At 43.8% G+C, this 26,395-nt stretch overlaps 1 protein-coding gene across 1 annotated transcript in view; it reads right to left on the bottom strand.

Annotated features, from left to right (window-relative positions):
- Window positions 1–2,418: 2,418 nt before the first annotated feature.
- mtmr9 (myotubularin related protein 9) overlaps window positions 2,419–26,395 on the bottom strand; it is a 94,940-nt gene continuing 70,963 nt past the window's right edge. The window contains exons 7-10 of the mRNA XM_038801038.1: window positions 23,573–23,714; window positions 22,234–22,454; window positions 17,411–17,562; window positions 2,419–5,585 (exon numbers count right to left, since the gene is read on the bottom strand). Coding sequence (XP_038656966.1) covers window positions 5,422–5,585; window positions 17,411–17,562; window positions 22,234–22,454; window positions 23,573–23,714 — 679 coding nt within the window. The 3' untranslated portion in view covers window positions 2,419–5,421. The remainder of the gene's footprint in view (window positions 5,586–17,410; window positions 17,563–22,233; window positions 22,455–23,572; window positions 23,715–26,395) is intronic.

The following is a 26,395-nucleotide window of genomic DNA, read 5'->3' as shown; positions in this document are numbered from 1 at the left end:
TTGGGTTCTCTATGCGTACATCTGTAAACATACCATGTATAAAAAAGATAAAAAGCATACTTAAAAAAAATAATAATAATCATTTCGGTTTCTCTGTGCACATCTGTAAATATACCTGGGATAAAAAACCCAATAATACACATTAAAAAAAACATATCTATTAAAATTATAATAATAATCACAAGTCGGCTTGCGGTACAGAGGGAAAATTTAGAATGTCCAATTCACCTTACAAGCACGTCTTTCAGGACTTGTGGGAGGAAACCGGAGCACTGGAGGAAACCCATGCAGACACGGGGAGAATGTGTGCACTCCGCAGACAGTGACTCAAGCCGCGAGTTGAACCTGGGTCCCTGGCACTGTGAAACAAAAATGCTAACCACTGTGCTACCATATAGTTCATGCACGTTCCCCAAAGCGATGCCTAAAAAAAATGTTTCAGCTAGAAATAATTTACGTCCTTTAAAAGATCCTGTTATAATTGTGCAAAAATTTAGTTCCACAGTTAATACAAACGTTTCCATGTTTCTTCCAAATAATCAGCTACTAAAAATGACTCCATTTCAGTTGATTTACAATTCATCCAATAATATGAAAAACATGTTAAAACAGCTTAAACAGTCAAACATGACAGACCAGAACATAGGATGTGCATAAAAAGGACAAAGTTACCTTAATTTTGAGGGTCAGTGCTAGGTTCAGGAGCCGTGTGATCCTGGGTCACAGGATGGACAACCACAGGGAACGAGATGGTGTGACACAGGTCCATCCATACCTACATTGTGAAATTATTCATAAGAAATTCAATAACTAAATAAGTTGCCCAGTATGAGCAACATAAGGCCTAAAACTTCTCCAAACAAGGATTCAAATGTTCCAAACCATGGGGTCTAAGCTATTATTACAATCCCAGGCCAGACCCCAACAGTAACTAGGATACTGGACCGAATACCCAATATTTTAGTTTATATGCAAGACTGTGCGGGAAGAATGATTCGCTCCAGGAGTGATTGTGGAAAGAAAGAGTGCTTGGTTATTTTTAGAACAAAATTTTATTTTTTTAAAATAAATTTAGTGTGCAATTCTTTTTATCCAATTAAGGGTCAATTTAGCATGGCCAATTCACCTACCCTACACATCTTTTTGGGTTGTGGGGCTGAGACCCACGCAGCCACAGGGAAGAATGTGCAAACTCCACACAGACCGTGTCCTGGGGCTGGGATCGAACCTGGGTGCTCGGCGCACGAATTGGCAGTGTGCTTGTGTGCCGCCCTAAAACAAAACATTATGAATACAATATTAAACTTCACACCTGAAAAAGCGTACAATTACCCCATAAACACTACTACACCACAATTTCCCATTAAACTACGAGAAAAAAACCATAAAGCTCTCAATCTTTCATACTGTGGGAGAATCGTGGACTTAGCATCAGGCAGATCAGAAATCAACTCCTCTCGGAAGCTTCCCTTCTCCAAAATCTGCCCTTCTCCGGAGGAAACCCGCAGAGACACTGGGAGAACGTGCAGATTCCACACAGTGACCCAGGCCGGGAATCAAACCCGGGCTCCTGGCACTATGAAGCAGCAGTGCTAACCGCTGTACTACCGTGCCGCCAAAGCTTTCTCCAAAGCCTGCCTCGCCAAAGAACAAAACAGCACAGGAACAGGCCTTTTGCCCCTCCAAGCTTGTACCAGTAAAGCTCTCTCCAAAATGTCTCTCTAAAGCTGTTCAAAATGTCTTCTAAAGCTGTTCAAAATGTCTCTCTGCATTCCTTGGTTCCACCCAGCAATGATCTCACCGTGCCAAGCTAAAAAACTAATGACCTCTGCAGGCTGCAAAGCACATTAATTCCCCAGCGACTTTCCCAGTCAAATGACAAACCATTAGCCCAGACCGAAAAACACATTAGTCAATTTCACCGTCTAGCTGCTAAAAGCACCCATGCTCTGCAAACTAAAATTATGTTTATACAAACATGACCACTGCAGTCAAACACCCTCTTACACCATGCTTTTAACCCTTGAATTGCCCAATATTTAGAATTCAATATTCCTAATCTTCCAGTCATCACACCAGAAAAAATGTTCCCTTTGGCAGGAGGGTCAGGAGTCAAATGATACCAATTTGCGGTCATTGGCAAAACAACCAAAAGTGGCATGAGGAATTTTCCCCCCTTCCCCCTGAAATGCACAGCAAGTGGCAAGGACCTGGAAGCATGAAATAAAATAGTAGTGGAGGCTTTCAATTGGACAAGAACATAGGGAAAGATTTGTAAAGATGTGGAGAAAGAGTGGGCAAGCGTGTCTAGCTGAGGTGTTCTTGCAAAGAACTGTGTATAAAATGAGCAGAGTGGTTTTCTTCCGTGCTGTAACCATTTAATGATTCCATTACCGTTAAAAGTAATATACATGCAACTTCAGAGCATAATATTAAACTTTATTTCAAAAAAAAGTCAAATTAAAACAATGCATGGTGATTTTGCTTGACACAAGAGTTAGTGAGCACAGCAGATGGGGCCCATGTACTCAAATGTTCAATGTCACTAAAAGTACAAAATCTCAAGCTAATGCATACACTGGGCAATTTATACAGCACACAGTGAATTATAGCAGTTCACGCAGCACCTCTCATGATTCCTGTACTTCATTGCCTAAAGCTTACAATTTTCATATTAGAGAAGAAAGTGAAGTAAGGTTTTTAATTTTGATTTGTTTCTAAATACACCCAAAAACATCTGGTTCACATAATCAGACAGATTGAAGTTTTAGTACACAGGCACGGCAACGCAAGTCCTGTAATACAGAATGATTGAAAGCCATTACCAGGCTTAGTAAAAAATGTTCCAACAATGCATGATATTATGACAGTGCAACACGCTTAATACCAGTTTTTCTTGTCCATGAATGAGTTATTAGGAATAAATTACACGCTTCTACAGATTTTCCATTGACACTGGTAAGTGAATTTAATCAATGTTATTGAAGAATGGGAAAGGGCCAAATTGGTAGAACACCACTTTTCTGAAGCAACTAGCATTTATGTCACCAGCATTAAACCAACGGCATCAATGGCACAGACAAATTGTACCCTAGCTTTGATGGAAGTTAGATGTGATGCCACCTTACTAAAAGCATAAATCTAGTCCATCACAAAATTGCGTAGCAACAACACACCTATATTTAGCATAGAAGGCGGCTAAACGTTTTAAATGTACTTGCGGCACAAAAATCTGACAACATTCAGAATTGTTGCCTTAAGACAAAGCGCTACAGTGTTTTCTCCCTCGAGAGGTGCAGAGGGATTTGGGGGTAAGAACAAGTGTGAAAGGCACTCGCTTTTGAACTGCAGATATCCCTCAACATTTATTGAGGTTACCAAAACCACTAATTCCCTCTCTTGCTTAAACTAGATAAGTTTTCCATTCTGGCACTTAAATCACTCGTCTGGTGCACAACGTCCTGAAACAAGAAGGCTGTGTCCTACCCCAATACAACAAAACTTAAAAACCATCAAGGACATGTTTCATTTCATTAACTTCATCTGTTCCATTCCAAAAGACATTTTTAACAACGTAGTGTAATTGATATATAGTTTAAAAAGTTGGCAAGATTGTGTATTTTACACAAGGTCTAAGAGTACAATACCTGTACAAGCATGTGCAGAACTAGGATCTATATTGATTAATTTCCTGTGCCGAAAGCTCAATCACATCGGTGGCTAATACTTCAAGCATTAGCCCATGCAAGTAACAATGCCCTCAAATGCAAAAGGATCTTATCTGGTGGAAGGATTTAAAGTGCAACTGCAAATAAGGACTGGAAACAATTCTGTTTAGTTACCAGCATAAACTTGGTAATATTTTAAATTCAGATTTCGAACTGCAACCTCTTTAATCATTAAAAGTAAACAAAACAGTGCAGCTCAGTTAAATTGTTAAATCTATTGGTAAATCTTGAAAATATACTCCACACAAGGTAGTTATAATTTTTAGGTTTAAAGAAATTCAGAAATAGGTTCATAGAACAGTGTTATCAGGCAATATAAAGGATCATGTATATTCTTCATTAGGTGCAGACAATGGTATCAGAACTCAAATCTCAGATCAGATCTAAGCATTTGGATGTCTTAGTTCATTTGATGGACAATGTTTAATATTCTAGAGAGGCACAGTTTCTCTATCATTTATACTGCTATTACTGTGCGTTAAGAAAAGGTAAGGTTATCACTTTCCCAGCTTAGGGACGAATTTGGCCCTCTTCAATCCCCCACAAAAAAAATGATCTGATTGTTTAATTTCATTTGTGTTACAAATGTACTTGGGGCCAATCACAAACCATTTACAATTGACACATGCCAGAGTGAAAAATTCTATTTGCAAAATACATTCCAACAGGATCAGGATTTGGTTCACCCTTCACATTCTGAGCTCTTCCATATTTTAGTAAATGGACTGTTACAATGAGTGTTTCTGAGGAGACATAGACAACTATCTGACAATATTTGCAGTGACCTTGGCTTGTGACACGTTGTGGGTGGGTGGAGTGTTTCCAGAGGAGAAATTTTCAACTGCCTCTCATCAAATCACAATTTCTAAGGAAAGCTGCTTCTGCCAGATACAATTTAATAACTAACACAGCCTAAACTAGAATCAGTAACATCCTCGGCATATTAGCCAATGATTCAGGCCTTGAGGTACTCTTATTTGTGTTGAATTTGACAATCCAGTGTTGGTAGAATTGTTAACCCAATTACTTTCCATGTCTCTGCAGCTTCAAACAAAGTGCACAATAGCATTCCACAGTATAATTTCTGAACCATAATTATTTAACTATAAAGCAATGCTGATGGATAAATTGTTTCAATGTGTTATTAAATTCAACAAATGAGAATAAATTAGATGAATTTTCTATTTGACAACATGAATTGACATTTACCTAGTCTCACCCTATTGGTTTTATATAGCAAGATTGATGTATGTCAGTGGCAATGAGCCCACAATACGAAAATCATCTCCATTCAGCAATTTGTTCATAGTGGGCTCAAGGATGCCAAATGGAAATATCCCTTAGGTGAAAGTACAGTGTAGTCTTAAGGTGAAGTGAGATACTTGATTCAGAGTCCTAAATCCTGGAAATAATTGCAAGATGTAAAAAGCATATTTATTCCCTAGCATGGTGAGCTCCTCAATTTGTAAAGATGGTTTAACTTTAAAACCGTACTGATAATCATGTGACCACAAAACCGTTTAGAGCTCATTTGTATTATCACCATGTTACTAACAGCTAGAATTCAACTAAAGTTCCTCACTGTTGAGAACTCAGTGTGCCTGTAGACTCGAGGTTGAAGACATGCACACATCACATACATAGTTACTTCTAAATGTAGTAAATGTAATGAAATAAAATTTGCCAAGCACATTCAAGGCCTTTCCAGTTCTCCATCTTCTGTTTGTAGCTCGGCTAGTTGACGTCGAAGTGCATTTACTTTTGCCTGCAGATCCTTGTTGTACTCAATGATGTGAATTATTTCATCCCAGGCCTCATCCAAGTATTTTGAGGAACGGTTCCATCGGAGAAATACACCTATTAATTAAAAAATACGATAATAGTCTTCAGGATATTTGAACTGGAGATCTTTCGAAAATGTACACTTTGAAATATAAACGAGGCTTTTAATACAAAGGAATGAATTTTGCTCAAGTCAGTAAGACTTGAAGATACCACATGACTTGAGGATGTAGGCTGATGGTACATATAATTTCACTGTATCTGGGTGGAGTGCGCTTGATGGACCTGTTGGCTTCTAAGTTCATAAGCTTGATTATGCTTTAGTGTACACTTGCCCAGATACAATAGCCCACAATATAAAATGCAGCTGTAACAGTAGACTAATAAACAGGCTTTTGATCTTTAATAAATGTTTTTATTTTGGTTGACAGGGCAGGTATATGAATCTGAACTTGCATTAGGAGATGAAACAAAAAAAAACAAAATAAAAAGTAATACTAAGACTATTTACATATATCGGCTTCACCTATTTACATACATACATGACAGTTTCCCATCTTTTTCCTCCTTGTGGCATTAACAGTGGCAATTGTGGTCCCCTGCATACCTCCTCCCACCAGTCCTCCTGAATGTGTGGTGGCTACCCCCTCCTGCTCTTTGGCTGCAGAGTGGTTGGCTACAAACAGGTCTTGGAACAACCAAGTGAATGGCTCCCACGTTATGTGAAAGCCTTCTTCCGACCCTCGTATGGAGTGTTTAATTTTCTCAGTTTTCAGGAATTTTGACAGGTTGGACAGCCAGTCTGCAGCTTTGGGTGGTGCTGCTGACTGCCAGCTGAGCAGGATTCTCTGGTGGGCGATTGGGGAGGCAAAGGCAAGGGCGCTAGCCCTCCTTCCCATGATCGACCTGGCTGCTTTGATACCCCGAAGTCTTCCACTCTCGGGCATGGCTCCATCCTCCTCCCCACCACCTTAGACATTGCGTTGAAGGCGGCGATCCAGAACCCAGCAAGTCTGGAGCAGACCAGAACATATGGGCATGGTTGGCTGGGCCTCCTTGACACCGTTCACATCTGCCCTCCACCTTCGGGAAGAACCTGCTCATTTGGGTTCAGGTTAAGTGGGCTCTGTGTACCACTTTTAGCTGCATTAAGCTTAGCCTTGGACATGTGGAGGTACAGTTGACCCTGTGTAGTGCTTCGTTCCAGAATCCCCACCCTATTTCAAACCCCAAGTCGTCCTCTCACTTCTTTCTCGTCTTGTCCAGTTGTGCGTTAGCTCCCCATAGCAGTCGCCCGCACATGTTCCACAGTTTCCTTTCCCCAAGATGTCTAACAGGTCCTCTAGGAGCGATTGTTGTGATGGTCCTGGTTTCCCTTCGTAGGAAATTTTTGATTTGTAAGTACCCAAGTTTGTTGCCCCCTCCATCAGTTGGAATCTGTCACTTCTTCGAGAGTTGTTAGTCTGTTGTTGATGTAAAAGCCCCTGAGCGTTCTCCCGTCCTGTCTCCACCTTTCAAAGGTGGCGTCCATAGTTGCCAGCGTGAACCTGTGGTTGTTGCAGATGGGGGCTTTGTCGGACATTTTGGTTAGTCCAAAATGCTGTCCCAGTTGTTTCTACAACGGGAGTGTTGCTACCACCACTGCTCGATGAATATTTATTTTAGATGGGGATGGGAGAACTGCCATGGCTGGGGCCTGGAGGGTGGTCCCTCCTCAGGAACCCTCCTCCACAAGCACCCACTCGGCTTCTGGCTTCTTTATCCATCCCTTTATTCTTTCCGCCGTCGTTGCCCAGTGGTAACATTACAGGTTTGGGAGGGCTAGGCCACCCACGGATCTTGTTCCCTGCAGTACTCTCTTTGGGATCCTTGTATTCTTCCCGCTCCACACAAATGCCATAATCGGCTTGTCCAGTGAGTTGAAAAAGGCCTTGGGGATGTAGATCGGGGTTGGATCTAAACAGGAAGAAGAACCGGAGCAGTATGTTCATCTTGATCGTTTGCACCCTCCCCGCCAGGGAGAGTGGGAGCGTATTCCATCTCTGCAGGTCTTTTTTCACTTTATCCGTCAGGCTGGTCAGGTTCCACTTGTGGATCCTTGTCCAGATGTGAGCGATTTGGATCCCCAGGTAGCGGAATTTGTGTCAGGCCTGTTTAAACTGCAGCACCCCCTTGTGGGTTCACTGGGAAGGTCTTGCTTTTCCTCAGTTTAAGTTTATAGCCCGAGAAGGCTCCAAACTCTTTCAAAAGCCCCCGATTCCTTCCATGCTGCTTCATGGGTCTGCGATGTAGAGAAGCAGGTCATCTGCATAGAGTGAGACTCTGTGCTCTCTGTCTCCTCTTCGGATCCCTTTCCAATTCTTTGCTGCCCTCAGCGTGATTGGCAATGGTTCAATCGGTAGGGCGAGCAGAGTGGATAACGGGCATCACTGCCTTGTTCCTCTATGCAGCTGGAAGTTGTTGGATTTGGTGGTATTTGTCCATACGCGCGCCATTGCAGCATTGCACAGTTTTTATCCAGACGGTGAACCCTGTTCCTAGCCTGAACTGTTCCAGTACCTCTAAGAGATACTTTCATTCAACTATGTCGAAGGCCCTTTCGGCATCCAGTAAAACGATCAACACAGCTCATCTCCCCGGATGGAGTCATGATCATGTTCAGCAGGCGCCTGATGTTCGATGCCTACCCTTGACAAAGCCTCTCTGGTCTTCTGCTACCACCTCTGGTATGCAGTCTTCCAGCCTCTTGGCTGCGATCTTGGCCAATATCTTCATGTCTACGTTTAGTAGCGAGATGGGTCTATGGGAACCACATTCTGCTGGGTCTTTGTCTTTTCTAGGTATCTGCAAGATTGAGGCTTGTGCTAGCACAGGCGGCAGGGTGCCTCTCACCAGCGAGTCTGAACATCTCCCGCAGGTGCGGGGCTAGTGCCGTCGGGTATACTTTGTAGAAGTTCGCCAGGAAACCTCCTGGTCCCAGCGCCTTCCACGCCTGCATGGAGCTAATACTCTCCACGATCTCTCAGTTCCAGAGGTGCATCCAGGTCCCGTTTCCTGTCCGCCCCCACAACTGGCATGTCCAGTCCATCAAGAAACATCATCCCCAAGTCCCCTGATGGGGGCTCTTAGGTTTACAGCCCCTGGTGGAAGGTCTCAAACACCTTGTTGACCTTGCCCGGCTCCGCTACCTCCAGTATGGAGTCGACCAACTGTTGCTTAGCCACCCTTCTCTTCCCCATCTTTGTGCTTTATAAGCGATAATTTCTTCCCTGATCACAGCCTTCAGCACCTTCTATAACGTGGAGGGCGAGACCTCCCCATTCTGGTTATTCGTGCTATACTCGTATATGGCCCATGATATTTTCTCGCAGAGCCTAATCGGCCAGGAGGGCCGTGCCCAACCTCCATGTGAGGGGGCAGGGCTCGTCTCCAACCTCACCTCCATGTAACATGGAGTGTTGTCGGAGATTATGATCACGGAGTATTCGCCCTTGGTAACCCTGGAAGCACCAATTTTCCCACTAGAAAGAAGTTGTTCTGTGAATAGATGTTATGTACTTGGGAGAAGAAGGGAACTCCTTCTCCCGAGTGGGTGAATCGTCGTGGGTCCACTGCCCCCATCTGCTCCATGAATAGACGGAGTTCCTTCGCCGTTTTGGAGGTCTTTACCATTTTGGGTTCGACCTGTCCGACCCTGACACCTATACACAGCTAAAGTCCCCCCGCCCCATTATCAGTTGGTGTGTATCTATGTCGGGGATTCCGCCATGGTCTTCTTTATAAATTCAGTGTAGTCCCAGTTGGGAGCGTACGCACCGGTGCCCAGTCCAGGACACTGCAGACCATGACGTACCGTCCCTCTGGGTCCGTAACCATCTTCGTTGCCGTGAACATCGTCCTCTTATTTAGCAAAATGGCTACCCCCCCTGGCCCTCGTCTCGTAGCAGGAATGGTAGGTCTGTCCCACCCAGCCCTTCCTTACCCACAGTCTGTGGTTCTCCCTCAGGTGCTCGTCTTGGGGGAAGACTCTGTCGGCTTTCATGATTTTCAGGTGGGTGAAGACTCTGGATCTTTCACTGGGCCATAAGTCCCCTGACGTCAGCAACTATCCTGATGGGTGTTTTATGTCTCCCGTTCCTGCAGGATTGACCGTACGTAACTGTTAAGCGTTCCCCTTTGTTAGGGGGCATTCCAAGGTGGCCACGATCACTGTTCTCCCCCCTGCACTCCGGGGTTTCACTTTGTCCAGAGACCCTCCAAAGTGGTTGCTTGCAGCGCCATGTTGTTTTAAGTCATGTGTGACCTGTTGCAGCCAGCCAAGTGGCCTCCATCTTTCATAGAACATACAGTGCAGAAGGAGGCCATTAGGCCCATAGAGTCTGCACCGACCTACTTAAGCCCTCACCCACCCTATCCCGGTAACCCATTAACACCTCCTTACCTTTTTTGGTCACTAAGGGCAATTTATCATGGCCAATCCACCTAACCTGCACGTCTTTAGACTGTGGGAGGAAACCAGAGTACCTGGAGGAAACCCACGCAGACACGGGAGAGCGTGCAGACTCCGCACAGATAGTGATCCAGCAGGGAATCGAAACTGGGACCTTGGTGCTGTGAAGCCACAGTGCTAATCACTTGTGCTACCGTGCTGCCCTTCACCCATCTCTCCTTTATGCTAACTTCTTTCCCCCCCCCTTATGTATCAATTAAATAATTGACGTAAACATGACAATATTGGGGGGTGGGGGAAGGGGAAGAGAGAACTGAAAACACAATAACAGAACACGACACAGGAATTAGGAGCAGGAGTAGGCCATGTGACCCCCGAGCCTGCTGTGTCATGAGGCAAGATCCTGGCTGATTTGATTGTAGCCTGAACTCCACCTACTTGTCTGCCCCTGCATCCCGTTACCTTGTGACCAAAAATCTAACTCAGCCTTGAATATGTTCCACGATCCAGCTCCTTCTGTTCTCTGGGAAGAGAGAATTCCATGAACTTCAGAGGAAAGAAAATCCTGATCTCAGCCTCGAGTGGGAAACCCTAATTTTAAACGGTGATTCCTAGACTTGGCCCACATGGGAAACATCTGCAGCTTCCACCTTGTCAAGTACCTTAAGGATCTTATGTTTCAATAAGATCACTTGTTATTCTTCTCAAATGCAATGGGTTTGGGCCCAACCTGTGCCACCTTTCCTCATCCCAGGAATTAGTTCAGCGGACCTTCTCTGAACTGTTTCTAATGTAATTATATAAATAAGGAGATCTATCTGTACACAGTACCCTAGATCGGGTTTCTCATCTGGACAGCTGCAGTAACACTCTTCTACTCTATTTCCCTTACAATAAACACCAACATTCTATTTGCCTTCCTGATCCCTTACTGTATCTGCATATAAATATTTTATGACACCCAGTTCCCTCTGTACCACCATTCCAAAATCTCGGGAAACTTCAGCCCACTTCTTTTAAGACCCGAGAATGCAGGTCAAAAGAAACCAAGAGAATTGTGGGCAGTTACTTCTAATGATTTTCTCAGTGACCTTTCCCTAGTGATCGTAATTAATTTGAGTTCTTCCTTCCCTTTAACTCTGATTTTCAAACATTCCTGATGTTTTTTTTATGTCTTCTACAGTGACACAATTACTTTCAACGTTTCTGCCATTTCCTGGTTTTCTACTAATTATCGCCCCAGTCTCGCCCTCCAAGGGACAAACTTTCACTTTTGATATTCTTTTCCTTTTCAAAACATCACAGAAACTCTTGCCAACTGTTTTTATATTGCTATTATATGTCTACCTAGATTACTCTCATACACTAATTTATCACATTCATTGGGATAATTTACTTAATCTCTGCTGGTTTCTAAAATCTGTCCAATCTTCAGATTTACCACTAATCTTTGCAGTATTGCATGCTTTTTTCTTTTAACTGGATACTACCCTCATCTTTGTTAGCTATCCATGCTTGGTGTATCTTTCTCAGTTGTTCTTTCTTAAAATAACCAATGATTGCTGAGTTGGGAAATATCTCTTAAATATTGGTTCCTCTACCTATTTACTCTATTTTCCAAGTTCATTTTAGCCAACTGTTTTCATATTCTTCTAATTGCCTTTTATTTAAGTTAAATGCACTAGTCTTAGACCCATATGGAATATGGGATTCTGTTATAATCACTGTGCCTTGAGGTTCCTTAACGAACCCTGTTTCATTACACATCGCCAGGTCTAAAATAGCCTACTGCCTAGTTGCTACTGGAATGCATTGCTCTAAAGAATTGTCCCGAATAAACTACAAACTCATCTCCCAGACTCCCTTTGTCAATTTGTTTCATCCTATCTGTAAGATTAAATTATTGCAGGATCTTTCTAACAAGCTCCCATCATTACTCCCTGTAAACTCTGTCCTACAGTGTAGCTCCTGTTAGGGGACCTATAATCTACTCCAAGTGACTTCTTATCATTGCTATTTCTTTTCCCTACCCAAACTGATTGTACACTTGATCTTCTAAACCAAGATCATCTTTCACTATGACATTAACACTATCCTTAATTAACAGAGGTACCTTTTTCCTAACTTTCTGTCCTTAGAAGTGTAGAATACCCCAGGATATTTAGGCCACAAGCTCAGTCGTCTTGCAGCCACTTCTTTGGAATGGCTACCAGGTCATATTTATTTCTCTGTGCCAACAATTCATCTATTTTGTTATAAATGCTGCTTACATGCAGATAGAAAACTTTACCTGTCTATTTTCATGTTTTTGTAATCACTGGCCTTACCTTCCGATGCACTCAAATTTGTATCCTGTCCCTTCTTGCCACACACTGGTTATTACCCATATGCTACCCTGCTCTAATATTTTGTCCCTTCTCGTTAAACTTACGCCCCTCCCCAACCCTATTTATTTTAAAGCTCTGTCCGCCACTCAAGTTATACAAGTCACCAGAACACCTGGTCTCAGCATGGTTCAGATGAAGACTTTCCCAAACGGTACAGTTCCTACTTTCCCCAGTGCTCCATGAATCAAAAGCCATTTCTCTCACACCAAAACTTGAGGCACGTATTCAACTTCCCCCAATCTTTTGAGTCATACACTATGATCAACACAAAAACAAGATTTACCAGTTACAGAATGCACTGGAAATCATAATGCACACTGTGGTGCCATCAGCCATCTCTCATCAATTATTTCATATTCCATATGATTTGCTGTGATGACATTTTCTAATTCAGCCCCATGTTTTGTTTTAAAGCTTGAGTATTTAGTGGGCTACATCAAACAACAGAAGAATTTCAATACGCCTGATCTGTGGGCATATCATTGGGTATGCGCAAGTATAGCCATTTTAGCTTACAGCTCCAGAGTTAGCATATACTGCATTACCTCCTAAAAGTAGTTGGACACATCTTTAAGTTTATAGTAACATTGTAAAACTGCAGTAAATTCTGTACTGAGTGCTAAACCAAATCTTTGCATTTAAAAGCATGAGCTTTAAGTTTGATCTTCAAGAAGAAACCTGCATTTATACAGCATGTTCCCTATTCCCACTGTATCGTAACAAATTAGAGTATATGCCCTGCCCACTCCACAATAATAATGTATTACTTAGGCCAAAGCCCTTTAAGGCTGCAAAGTGAAAACACATTCAAGTATGATCAAATTCAAACATAATAATAATATTTATTATCACAAGTAAGCTTACATTAACACTGAAAAGAAGTTACTGTGAAAAGCCCCTAGGCGCCACATTCCAGGGAGAAATCAGAATGTCCAAATTAGCTAACAGCACGTCTTTTGGGACTTGTGGGTGGAAACCCAAAGACACATTAGTTTTTATCAAGGGCGTAGATTTTAAATTGTTGATATGGAGGCCACTTAAACTCTGAAGTTTTGTCTCCGAGGTTTCCACATCAATTCAGTTTACCGATACAAATGAAACAGTGAAAGTTCCTTCAGCATATGACACTGTAACTTGTACCATTAATATGCAAAAGTTCTATTTTCATGTACACCACAAAAATGAAGTACGCTTTAATGCAAATATTGTGAAAATATCAAGCTGCAGATTAGTTAAGGTCTAGACATAGATATCCAGATACAAATTTCCCACTTGTATTATAATTATTCTACATCCCAGCGTGGGAAGTACAGCACCAAGTATCAGATCAAGATACACACAAGAATTTTGAAAAATGGACAACTGAACATGGAACACAAAAACAGAATTCATCAATTATTTAATTGAACAATTAAGGGGGTCGGTCATTTTAAATTGGTTTGCTTGCAAGTAGAATTGTGCCCATGGAAGGTGATTTAAAAAAAAACTAAATTTAGAGTACCCAATTCATTTTTTTCCAATTATGGGGCAATTTAGCATGGCTAATCCACCTACCCTGCATATCTTTGGGTTGTGGGGGCAAAACCCACGTAAACACAGGGAGAATGTGCAAATTGCACACGGACAGTGACCCAGGGCCAGGATCGAACTAAGGATCTCAGCACCATGAGGCTGCAGTGCAAACCACTGCACCACTGTGCTGACCGTGGAAGGTGATGGTTTATGAAAACACAACCATGGGGACTGGCGTGTGGCACAAATGCTAGCCCATGTTCGGAAAATAGTTCGAGCTGAAGAATATGGAGGGTAGTGGTTGGCTCAGTGCAGATGGGGCATGGGAGTGAGCCACTGAGGAACAACTGTCAGCTCAGTGTAGCAAAGGGGCAGCACGGTGGCTTGCACAGTTGCCTCACAGCGCCAGGGACCGACGGTAGATTCCAGCCTTTGGGGTCAGTCTGCATGGGGTTTGCACGTTCTTTTTGTTTCTGCGTGGTCTTCCTCTGGATTTCTCCAGGTTAGGTGGGGTTATGGGAATAGGGCTTGGGTAAGGTGCTCTTTCTGAGGATCAGTGCAGACACCGCACTGTAGAGATTTTATGAATTTTATGTATGAAGTGCAATTGGCTGCTCTTTGTAGCTTGCAAGCTGGGTTCATGCTGGTGATTAGATGCTGGGGTGCAGCCTGGTCAACTCTGTGGGATGCAGTCTTAGGAGAAAAGATTGAGGAGCTGGGAGGTGTTGGTTAGTTCAGAAGGATTTCATTATACTTTTCATCTAAGTAACAGTTTTGTATCAACTATATTTCATGTTACATACAATATATAATGCACTGAAACAAGTAATTTGGCCCAACGAGTTACTGCCAGTGTATTCGCTCCATTCGAGTCTTTTCCTATACTTCCTCATCCAAGAATCACTAAAACCCTCCATTTAATTCTCCCCCATCTGCTTCTCTAGCCTTTGTTTAAATGCATATATACTTTGCACTTCAACGACTTCCTGTGATAGTAAGTTTCATATGCACGGTATTTTTTCGGGTAAACAAGTTTATTCTAAATTCCCTATTGGATTTCTTATATTGGTGACCTCTCGTTAATATTTCTCCTCTTTCAGAGCAGTGATTCCCGGGAAGGAGGGGGGAGAATGATGATGATGATAATAATAGTGCATAAGGCTCACAGGAACAAGAGGGAAAAGGCAGCCATGCAGCAGCTGATAGACTCCATAAACATAGGAGCAGAATTAGGCCACTCGGCCCATTGGTTCTGCTCCGCCATTCAATTATAGCAGATATCTTTCTCATCTCTATTCGCCTGCCTTCTCCCCATAACCCTTGATCCCCTTATTAATCAAGAACAACCCCAAATCACCTTATTAATCAAGAATCTATCTATCTCTGTCTTAAAGACACTAAGTGATCTATTTTCAAACCCTGGGGTGTGGTCCATCCAGTCCAGGTGATTTATCCACCTTCAGGCCTTTCAGTTTCCCCAGAACCTTTTCCTTCGTAATGGTCACTGCACTCACATCTGCCCCGATTCTCCCTGAGCTCTGGCATCCCACTGATGTCTTCCACCGTGAAGACAGTTGCAAAGTAACTATTCAGTTCGTCTGCCATTTCTTTCTTTCCTATCATTACTTCTCCAGCCACATTTTCTAGTGGTCCAATGTCTATTTTTGCCTCTCTCTTACCTTTTATATATTGAAAAAAACTCTTCCTATCTTCTTTTATATTACTAGCTAGCTTTTATATTACTATCTAGCTTGCACTCATACTTCATCTTCTCCCTCCTTATTGCTTTTTTACTTTTCCTCTGCTCGCTTTTAAAGGCTTCCCAATCCTCTGGCTTCCCACTAATCCTCACCACTTTGTATGCTTTTTCTTTTGCTTTTATGCTGCCCTTGACTTCCGTCAGCCATGGATGCCTTGTCCTCCCCTTAGCATGTTTCCTGCTCCTTGGGATGAATTTCTGTTGTGCCTTCCTAATAGCCCCCAAAAACTCCTGCCATTGCTGTTCCACTGTCTTCCCTGCTAGGCTCCTTTTCCAATCAACTCTGGCCAGCTCCTCCCTCATGTCTTTGTAGTTACCCTTATTTACATCCGATTCCAGCTTCTCCCTCTCAAACTGCAGGTTAAATTCTATCATGTTCTGGTATTGTGGGGGGACATGAGGCACTCCTGTCTTGTTCCCATGAATAGTGGGAAGTACTCCGACTGTCTCATTCATCTGCACAAAAGCTGTCTGATCCTTATATAGCAATTTTACTCAAACCTCAAACTTGGGCCCAATCCCAAACGGATACCTCCACTTCAATCTGCCAAATGCTTTCCCTACATCCAAAGTCACCACCACCTCTACCTCCCTCCCCTCAGCTGGAGAAAGCATCACATTCAGTAGCTGCCGCATATTCGACGACAGCTGCCTGCCCTTGTCGAAACCAGTCTGAATCTCCCCCACCACCTTCAGAAGACACCTCTCCAGCCTCACCGCCAGCACGTTCGCCAATATCTTGCCATCCACATTCAGTAGGGGAATGGGCCAATACGACCCACACTCCACCAGATACTTCTCCTTTTTCAGTAACAATGAAATAGATGCCCGCCTCAATCTAAGGTAACCCATCCCTTCGCCATCGCATCATCAAACATTTCCATTATCAGCAGCGCCAACTTGTCTTGTATAACTCGACCGGGAACCCACCTGGCACAGCATTACAATTTAGAACCAGGGTCAAGCTTCATCTGCCAGAGTATCTCCTGGTGACTTTTGGCATATCTCAAAGATCTTATGAAGCATTTGGGGAATTTTAATTTCTTAAAATTGCTCTATAGAACTTGCTTGGCCTATTCTCCTTAAGACGTGAATCAGTAAATCTTTGACTGTTCTTTCCCTTTATCAATCTGAATCTAATTGGCTAATATTTCTTAAATGTAACCCCACCGTTCAACTCCTTACATCAATAAACTGAGGCAGACTGATTCAGAACACACCCCTGGATGGTTCATTACAATTTATTTTAAGATTGAAGAACCACATTCGTACATATCTTCCCGCTACCAGTGCACTTCACAGAACAACGCCCTCAGTTACAAGGTTATTTGTACTTTGGGGTTAGCAAGAAAAAGTTGTGGCAAGATACGAGAGTTGCAGCCTAGTTTTAAATGTAATACAATGGACTCAAATCATCGAGTTGTTGAACGATGGACATTGTTGTAATTGTAGTGTTTAATCTGACATGAAGTTGTGAATTTGCGGAAGGTGCATCATATGTAAATATTGGTACCTGGAATAGATTAATTCTGCCCCTCACCCCGTCAAATCCAAGATTTGGGCATCGGATGTGAACTTATAAACAACTCTATTGGGAGCATACTGAGGGTGTTGAATTTGGATAAAAGCATCAGACAAGTAATAACTTGATACAATATTGCGTTGCAAACACCACTCGTGTGTAAAGAAACAGAACATGTGCTAAACACTTTTATGAAGGTGAGGTTCTTAAAAGAAATGAAGCAAAAGGGTATCTGTCTGTAGTGAAAAGTGAACACAATCGTTCCCTCACCTTCCCACAGCTGCAAGCTTTGAGGTGCCACAGAAGGCCAGATAACAAGGCTGTTCGCTTCATAGAGGGGATTCAAGTATTTCTCCAGTTCTTTTGGTCTATTTATCCATGACCACAGAGATACTGTTTTCTGTTGAAGTTTAAGTTTTCGCCTAGAATGCAAGAAAAATAACTTTCATTTCCCATTCTTCAGCAAAAAGCACATCAAGCGACCATAAAATAATTCACTTGCCACAGTTTTGCTATATTGAAAATATGAATTCATTTTAGTAGTTCTTGGTAATTCCTGCTCACAAGTCTTAATTTAGTACAGTACCATGTCATATTCGACACCCCTGACTTGGAAATATCTCTTTCCTTCATTGTTGTTAGGTCAAAACCCTGGAACTCCCACCCCAACAGCACTGTGGGAGTGCCTACACCACATGGACTGCAACAGTTCAAGAAGGCCACCAGCTGCTCAAGGAAATATGGGATGGGCAATAAATGCCAGCCTAACCACATCCCAAGGATGAAGAAATAAAAAATTCTTGCTACATGCAGTCAAGGATTATTCATTAGTCTGGGAGTTACAAATGGAACGGAATACATTGCAAGCATCTGCTAACATTCCACTTCTGACCTCATGATGCTGGCAAGATCATTGATGAAGCAACTGAGACAGAACCATCTTCTTTTGCATTAGGTATGACTCCAGCATTGCTGAGTTTTCTTTGATACCCACTGACTTGAATTTTACCTGGGCTTTTTGATGTTACACTTGAAATTCAGCCTTGATGTGAAGGGCTGTTACTAAAATCTCACCGAGTTCAGCTCTTGGATCGAGGATGCAATGAGGTCTGGAGTCAATCGGTCAGGACAAAACTCAAACCGAATATTGGTGAGCAGGTTACTGGTGAGTAAGTACTGTTTGACAGCACGATTAAGGATACCTGCTATCACGTCACTGATGACTTAGAATAGGCTAATTGGGTCGTAAATTGGTCAGACTGAATTGGACCTTTTTGTGGATAGGCCATCCCTGGGCAATTTTATACTTTGTTCGAGTAGGCACCTGTGTTGTAGCTGCACTGGAACAGCTTGGTTCAAACAACAACTAGCTTTGGAGCACAAGTCTTCAGCAAAAGTTAGGCAAAACATGAAACAAATCCAGAATAAGGCTCCCACTAACACTGTTCAAAAGCTTGCTTCACCTGATTTAACAGCATTCATTAAGTGCACCACTTACCCTTGAGCTTCATTCAAAACAAGCACTCAACTAATATATTACATAAACACAAGATTAGAGGAAGGTCATGGAGCTTTATCTATTGAAGTCCTAGGCAAATAAACAAGCCATAAAGATTTAACATCACAAATGCAGTAATAGTTATTTTGAATGCATTGATGGATCGTCAATTAAAATAGCTGCTTGCTGTGCAATATTGCTTTTTTTTTAAAATTTAGAGTACCCAATTTTCCTTCTCCAATTAAGGGGCAACTTAGCGTGGCCAATTCACCTACCCTGCACATTTTTTTGGATTGTGGGGGTGAGACCTTTGAAAAACAGGGAGGATGTGCGAACACCACACAAAGTGATCCGGCGCCGGGATCGAACCCGGGCCCTTGATGCAGAGACACAGCAGTGCTAACCACTGCACCACCGTACTGACTTTCAATGTTGTTGATAAAATAATTTAATTTCATAAAACTTTATGACGTGTGAAAAATTGAGAGATTGAGGCCAGAGAGAACCTGGTGAAAGATTCACTACTTGTACAAAAACTTTAAAATCACAACTAAATGGCTCCCTCTGCTGGAAGCAGACAACCACTTCTACCCCTTTGTGAACTTCACTTTGGCAGAACTGGCTGGAGGGGCAAAACGTTCCAAAGGTTACATGATCTCGAAGAGCAATACAATATGCTCAATTTGAAGCTTTCACTGCAGACCTCTTCCTCTCCAGCTGTTTTATTTGTGTATTTATTTATAAATAATCCTACTTTGATTACTTATTTGGCGGGTTTCCTAACATTTGCGATATCCTCTTTGACTGAACAACAGTGTTGATAACAGTAAGGCCACTGAGCAAGCTTGTAATGACTCTGAATTTGAGGGCTTCTTACGTGAACTCAATGTTTCAATGCTACTGTTTCTAACCTATTAGACTTCAATCAGATACCAAAAGGAAAGTTTCACAGTTGATGAATCTGCAAGTAGCCATTTCTGAACTACCCCATCCATCAAGAAATCATATTTGTAACGCTGAAAACACCACAAAATTCTAACAAAAACATCCTTAATTTCAAATGAACTTCAAATGTCTACTTGCAGATTCCCTCAGCGGCTCGTTCGCGCTGGGCTTCCTCGCGAGGGCTCTGTGCACTCTGTCCAATTCCAGGGGCCGAGGGAACACCCCAGCCCCCATCAACTTCTCCAACATGTCCGTCAGATAGGCCCTCGCATCCGATCCCTCACTGCCTTCAGGGAGACCGACAATTAAGAACATAAGAACTAGGAGCAGGAGTAGGCCATCTGGCCCCTCGAGCCTGCTCCGCCATTCATTGTCGACTCAGCTCCACTTTCCAGCCCGAACACCATAACCCTTAATCCCTTTATTCTTCAAAAAACGATCTATCTTTACCTTAAAAACATGTAATGAAGGAGCCTCAACTGCTTCACTGGGCAAGGAATTCCATAGATTCACAACCCTTTGGGTGAAGAAGTTCCTCCTAAACTCAGTCCTAAATCTACTTCCCCTTATTTTGAGGCTATGTCCCCTAGTTCTGCTTTCACCCACCAGTGGAAACAACCTGCCCGCATCTATCCTATCTATTCCCTTCATAATTTTATATGTTTCTATAAGATCCCCCCTCATCCTTCTAAATTCCAACGAGTACAGTCCCAGTCTACTCAACCTCTCCTCATAATCCAACCCCTTCAACTCTGGGATTAACCTAGTGAATCTCCTCTGCACACCCTCCTGAGATTCTGCCTCCTGGACCTATTCTCCAGGTCGTCCAGCTTCTCCTGCATTCTTTTCTGGTGGTCGTTCATCATCCCCACCTTGCTTTCCAGCACGGTTACATACGCCTCGTGCTCGGACACCTTTTGTCCCACCTCCTGGATCGCTCTCCAGTGGGTTTCCTGATTCTGAACCACTTGATCAATCGAAGCCTTAAATCGGGTCCAGCGTGTCCTTCTTCAGCTTGGCAAAGCAATCCTCGAAAAACTTCACCAGCTGCTCCGTTGACCACTGTGCCGTCTCCCCGCAGCCCTTGCTCTCTGCCATGCTGTCCTGTGTTACCAGCTCTGCTTGCGTCTCCCTTATAGGACTTTGTCATCTCACACGGCCACTTCTGGTCCAATTCTCCATACACCGGAGGGGGATTTCTCCTTACTGTCACACTCTTCACTGCTTTATCCCATAAATCCGAAGAAAAACAGGGGAAAATGATCCAAAAGTTCGTTACAGGCGGGAGCAATCAAACGTGCGACCTACTCCTCCATGGCCGCCCCCGGAAGTTCATGAAAATGGATTTCAAGGTGTGGATGTGCTGTCGCTGGCAGGGCGGGTGCAAACAGTAAAAATGACGGTGCTGCCAAGGTTTCTGTATATATTTCAGAACCTCCCAAACTGCTTTGTCAAGTCAAAGGTTAATGAGCTGATCTCTGGATTTGGGTGGGGAGGACCCCACGGGTTAGGAGGGCTTTCTTGGAGCAGGGGAGAGGGGCTGACCCTACTGAATATGATGAATTACTACTGGGTGATGGTGAGGAAGTGGGCCGTGGAGGGGAGGGGTTGGCGTGGGGATGGATCGGAGCAGCATCCTGTAGCGGAACATGTTTAAGGGCTTTGTTGCTGGCGCCAGCCAGTTACTCTGTGAGCCCAGTGGTGTTGTCGATCCTATGGGTGTGGGGGCAGCATTTGGGGCTGGAGGGTTTCTCTGTGCGGGCACCGATCTGCAAGAACCAAAGGTTTGCAGCGGCGTGGATGGACGCAAGGTTTTGGGGGTGGAAACGGCAGGTAATGAACACTTTGCCGATTTGTTTATAGGGGGCAAATTTGGGAAGTTGGAGGACGAGTACGAGTTGCCCAAGGGCTTTAGATACCTGCAGGTCAGGGACTTTGCAAGGACAAAATGCCATCCTTTCCTGGGCAGCCGCCCCTGGGGTTGCAGGACATGGTGTCCTCGAGGGACGAAATAGGGGAGGGGAAGTTGTCAAATGTCTGTGAGGAGTTGATGGAATGGGAGGGAGCCCTGGTGGGGGAAATTAAGCGCAAGTGGCAGGAGGAGCTGGACGGGAAGTGGGGGCCGAGTCGTGGGCAGAGGCTTTGCGTAGGTGGACGCGTCCTCGTGTGCGAGGCTAAGCCTCATCCATTTCAAAGTGGTACCTTGGGCGCATATGACGGCGGCTAGGATGAGTAGGTTCTTTGCGGGGGTAGAAGATAGGTGTGGCCGTCGTGCTGGGGGGGGGGGGGCAAGATTGAGGGGGTACTGGCAGGGGTTCATGGACAGGATGTCTCAGGTGCTGGGTGTGGACCTGAGTTCACAGGTGGCGATATTTGGGGTGTTGGAAGACCCGGGTGTCCAGGGGGCAAGAGATGCTTATGTTTTGGCCTTTGCCTCCCTTAGCCCGGAGACGGATCTTGCTCAGATGGGGGATTCGGAGATGCCAAAAGGGGGGGGGGTTTAAAATGGGGAAGGCATGATGTTAGAAGGGGGGGGGGGGGGTGGTTGTTTATCGAGTTGTTTGGCTGTTCTTCTGATTTTGTTTGTAAATATGAAAATGCCTTGAATAAAAATATTGAAAAAAGCAATGATATAGGCAACATTACCAACCTCTCATTTTCATTGTTCCCCAAGAAAGATCCAAACTGAGAGGCATAAGCATGTTCAAACAACACAATCAGGAACTGTTCATTAAATTCAAAAGAGCATGGGAATTGGCGCTGCATCTGCCAGCAGCAATCCAGAAAGAGAAGAAATGTAGGAGCTTCATTCTTCTGTTTGGAATTGGAATAGGCCGATTGAGCACATCGCTGCTGGAATGGATGACCAGCCTGGAACAAACAAACCAACGTGAATACAATTTTCCCCAAGAGAAGTGCGACTAAGTGACAGGAGTAAACAATGAAAAACTATTTCATTTAGATGGTGACCATGACACAGAGAAGCTGGCGTTCATTGTAAGAACTAACTGAACTTAATATTAATCTCAAAAACACACAGAATTAAATTAATGATATATTATTGACCATAATAAGAGGTACCTTACACAGAATTCTCCAATCATCTCAATTCAATACCGTTATTGTACATGAAGATACTCTGCACAATTGGAGAGATCCACCTGAAAGTAATGTACTGTTATAGAATCACTACAGTGCAGAAGGAGGTAATTCGGCCCATCAAGTCTGCACTGACCCACTGAAAGAGCACCCTGCCTTGGCCCATTCTTCTGTCCTATCCCCGTAACCCCACGGGACCTGTATATACCTGGACACTAAATGGCAATTTATATCATGGAACAAATGAACCTGCACATCTTTGACTGCAGAAGGAAACCTGCACAGACACTGGGAGAAAGCGCCAACTCCACAGTCACCCACGGCCGGAACTGAACCTGGGTCCCTGGCGCTGTGAGCAGCAGTGTTAACCACTGGGCCACCGTGCAGCGTTGCATCAAGTTGATTGGAGTGCAGATTCAAATTTTGAAAAAATGTTTCATAGCAAGGAGAGGTTGATTTGATGTGATTTCTAACGTAGAGGCAGGCCTGCTTTTGCTTCCCATCCCCAGTACCAGCAAATGTGGAGTAAAATTGTGTGATTGGTTATATTTCTGCTTTTAACTATCCCTCATAAGCAAATCTATTAGCATGTGGTACCCTACCTTTTTGTAAAGTGAGACAAAAAATATGGTTCAGACAATTTCTTTATATTCAAGGAGTGCAGGCAGCAGAAAAGAAATGATGAACCTTCTTCTCAACAAATAACACAGTAACATCACATGAATTTGAGTCGTATATATGTTTCAGACACTAGTTGATGTTTTTCTAATTCCCTTCACTTATAACCTAACCATCATAACTTACTGCACTATTCTGGTCAACATTTTTAAATTACAATAATTTCATTAGCCAGGTAGCCCAATAAAATTGATCCCGTTTCCAGCACTTACCTGTAACCATTCACGCTCAACCAAGGCCTCAAAACCATTAATTGTTCTGGACTCTGGATCTAGGATAATGTGGGCAAGAGAAGTGACTTGCAAAGTGGAGTCAATCCCTTCACTGCCATGAACCAACACGGACGCACCTTCCCTAAAACAGGAGGAAAAGTACGAACACCGTTAAAACGTGTGTAGAACGGGGAGAGTTTGTACTGCCCAATACCTGAAGGGAAATTGCATGTTGAATACCATAGACTCATTTCCACTGTTCCTCAAAAAACACATTACTTACTATGGTTGGTATAAAGGACAAGATGAATTTTGTGCTCGGCAATCAGACCCGACAACCAAGTGGTAGCAATTAATTTTTGCCACACAGCACAATTCAAAATATTACGTCATGTAGCAATTTACAGTACCAAATAAATCAATCATGGACATGGCCTGGAAAGGCAGACCAGAACATGTGGGCGTGGTTGGCTGGGCCCCCTGACACCGCTCGCATCTATCCTCCACCTCCGGAAAGAATCTACTCAAACGTGTCTTAGGTGCGCTCTGTGCTCTGCATTAAGCTCAGACTTGTGCAGAAGGAGGAGGAGGATGATGAGTTGATCCTATGCAGGGCCTAGATCCTCCCGCCATCCCCATTCCTAGCTCCCCTTATTTCTGACAAGTTTCATCCAGTGGGGTCCTGACCTCTTCCAAAAGTAGTCTGTATAAGTCGCCACATTTGCCCCCCTCTAGCCAGTCTAGTGTTGGTATCACATCCAGTAGGGGGTGGCCCGGAAGCCCCAAGTACTTGACTTTGATCCAGGTCAGTAGCACCTTTCAGCTCTGCTCCTCCCCTGGGGTTCACCGGGAAGATTTCACTTACCCAGGATGTATTTGTCACTGGAGAAGGCTGCAACTCCCTCAGGCGTTCCGTTACCTTACGCATGCGGACCAGAGGGTCTGACACGTAGAAAAGCAGATCATCTGCTTAGAGGGAAACTCTGTGCTCCCTGCCCACTCTCCAAATGGCCCCCGTCGCCGATCTAAGAGCGAAGGCCAGTGGCTCAATTGCCAGTGCGAACAGTAGTGGGGACAGGGGGCATCCCTGCCTCATGCCTCTGTGCAGCACAAAGTGCTCAGAGCTGGTGGCATTCATCCGCAAGCTCACCATGTGAGCACCGTACAGTAGTTTTACCCACGAGGTGAACCCCGGTCCAAACCCAAAATATGCAAGAACCTCCACAAGTACCTTCATTCTACTCGATTGAAAGCTTTCTCAGCATCCAGGGAGAGCATCTCATGCAGTGTCCTCTCCCCAGCGTAGTCATATTCATTTTCAGCAGGTGCCTGATGTTTGCCGTTGGCTAGGAACAGCTATTGCATGTTCCTGATAAGTACGTACCAGTCAGGCAGGGAGGAAGGGGTCGAGCGAGGGAACCGTGGTTTACCAAAGAAGTGGAATCTCTTGTTAAGAGGAAGGAGGCGGCCTATGCGAAGATGAGGCATGAAGTTTCAGTTGGGGCGCTTGATAGTTACAAGGAAGCGAGGAAGGATCTAAAGAGAGAGCTGAGACGAGCAAGGAGGGGACATGAGAAGTCTTTGGCAGGTAGGATCAAGGAAAACCCAAAAGCTTTCTATAGGTATGTCAGGAATAAAAGAATGACTAGGGTAAGAGTAGGGCCAGTCAAGGACAGTGGTGGGAAGTTGTGTGTGGAGGCTGAGGAGATAAGCGAGATACTAAATGAATACTTTTCGTCAGTATTCACTCAAGAAAAAGATAATATTGTGGAGGAGAATGCTGAGACCCAGGCTATTAGAATAGATGGCATTGAGGTGCATAGGGAAGAAGTGTTGGCAATTCTGGACAAGGTGAAAATAGATAAGTCCCCGGGGCCGGATGGGATTTATCCTAGGATTCTCTGGGAAGCCAGGGAAGAGATTGCTGAGCCTTTGGCTTTGATTTTTATGTCATCATTGGCTACAGGAATAGTGCCAGAGGACTGGAGGATAGCAAATGTGGTCCCTTTGTTCAAGAAGGGGAGTAGAGGTAACCCCGGTAACTATAGGCCAGTGAGCCTAACGTCTGTGGTGGGTAAGGTCTTGGAGAGGATTATAAAAGATACGATTTATAATCATCTAGATAGGAATAATATGATTAGGGATAGTCAGCATGGTTTTGTGAAGGGTAGGTCATGCCTCACAAACCTTATTGAGTTCTTTGAGAAGGTGACTGAACAGGTAGACGAGGGTAGAGCAGTTGATGTGGTGTATATGGATTTCAGTAAAGCGTTTGATAAGGTTCCCCACGGTCGGCTATTGCAGAAAATACGGAGGCTGGGGATTGAGGGTGATTTAGAGATGTGGATCAGAAATTGGCTAGTTGAAAGAAGACAGAGAGTGGTAGTTGATGGGAAATGTTCAGAATGGAGTTCAGTTACGAGTGGCGTACCACAAGGATCTGTTCTGGGGCCGTTGCTGTTTGTCATTTTTATAAATGACCTAGAGGAGGGCGCAGAAGGATGGGTGAGTAAATTTGCAGACGACACTAAAGTCGGTGGAGTTGTAGACAGTGCGGAAGGATGTTGCAGGTTACAGAGGGACATAGATAAGCTGCAGAGCTGGGCTGAGAGGTGGCAAATGGAGTTTAATGTGGAGAAGTGTGAGGTGATTCACTTTGGAAAGAATAACAGGAATGCGGAATATTTGGCTAATGGTAAAATTCTTGGTAGTGTGGATGAGCAGAGGGATCTCGGTGTCCATGTACATAGATCCCTGAAAGTTGCCACCCAGGTTGATAGGGTTGTGAAGAAGGCCTATGGTGTGTTGGCCTTTATTGGTAGA

The sequence above is a fragment of the Scyliorhinus canicula genome, chromosome 6 (genome assembly GCF_902713615.1).
Source record: "Scyliorhinus canicula chromosome 6, sScyCan1.1, whole genome shotgun sequence".
Lineage (NCBI taxonomy): Eukaryota > Metazoa > Chordata > Chondrichthyes > Carcharhiniformes > Scyliorhinidae > Scyliorhinus > Scyliorhinus canicula.
Note: the sequence above shows the minus strand (reverse complement) of the source record. Positions and strands in the feature narration are given on the sequence as shown.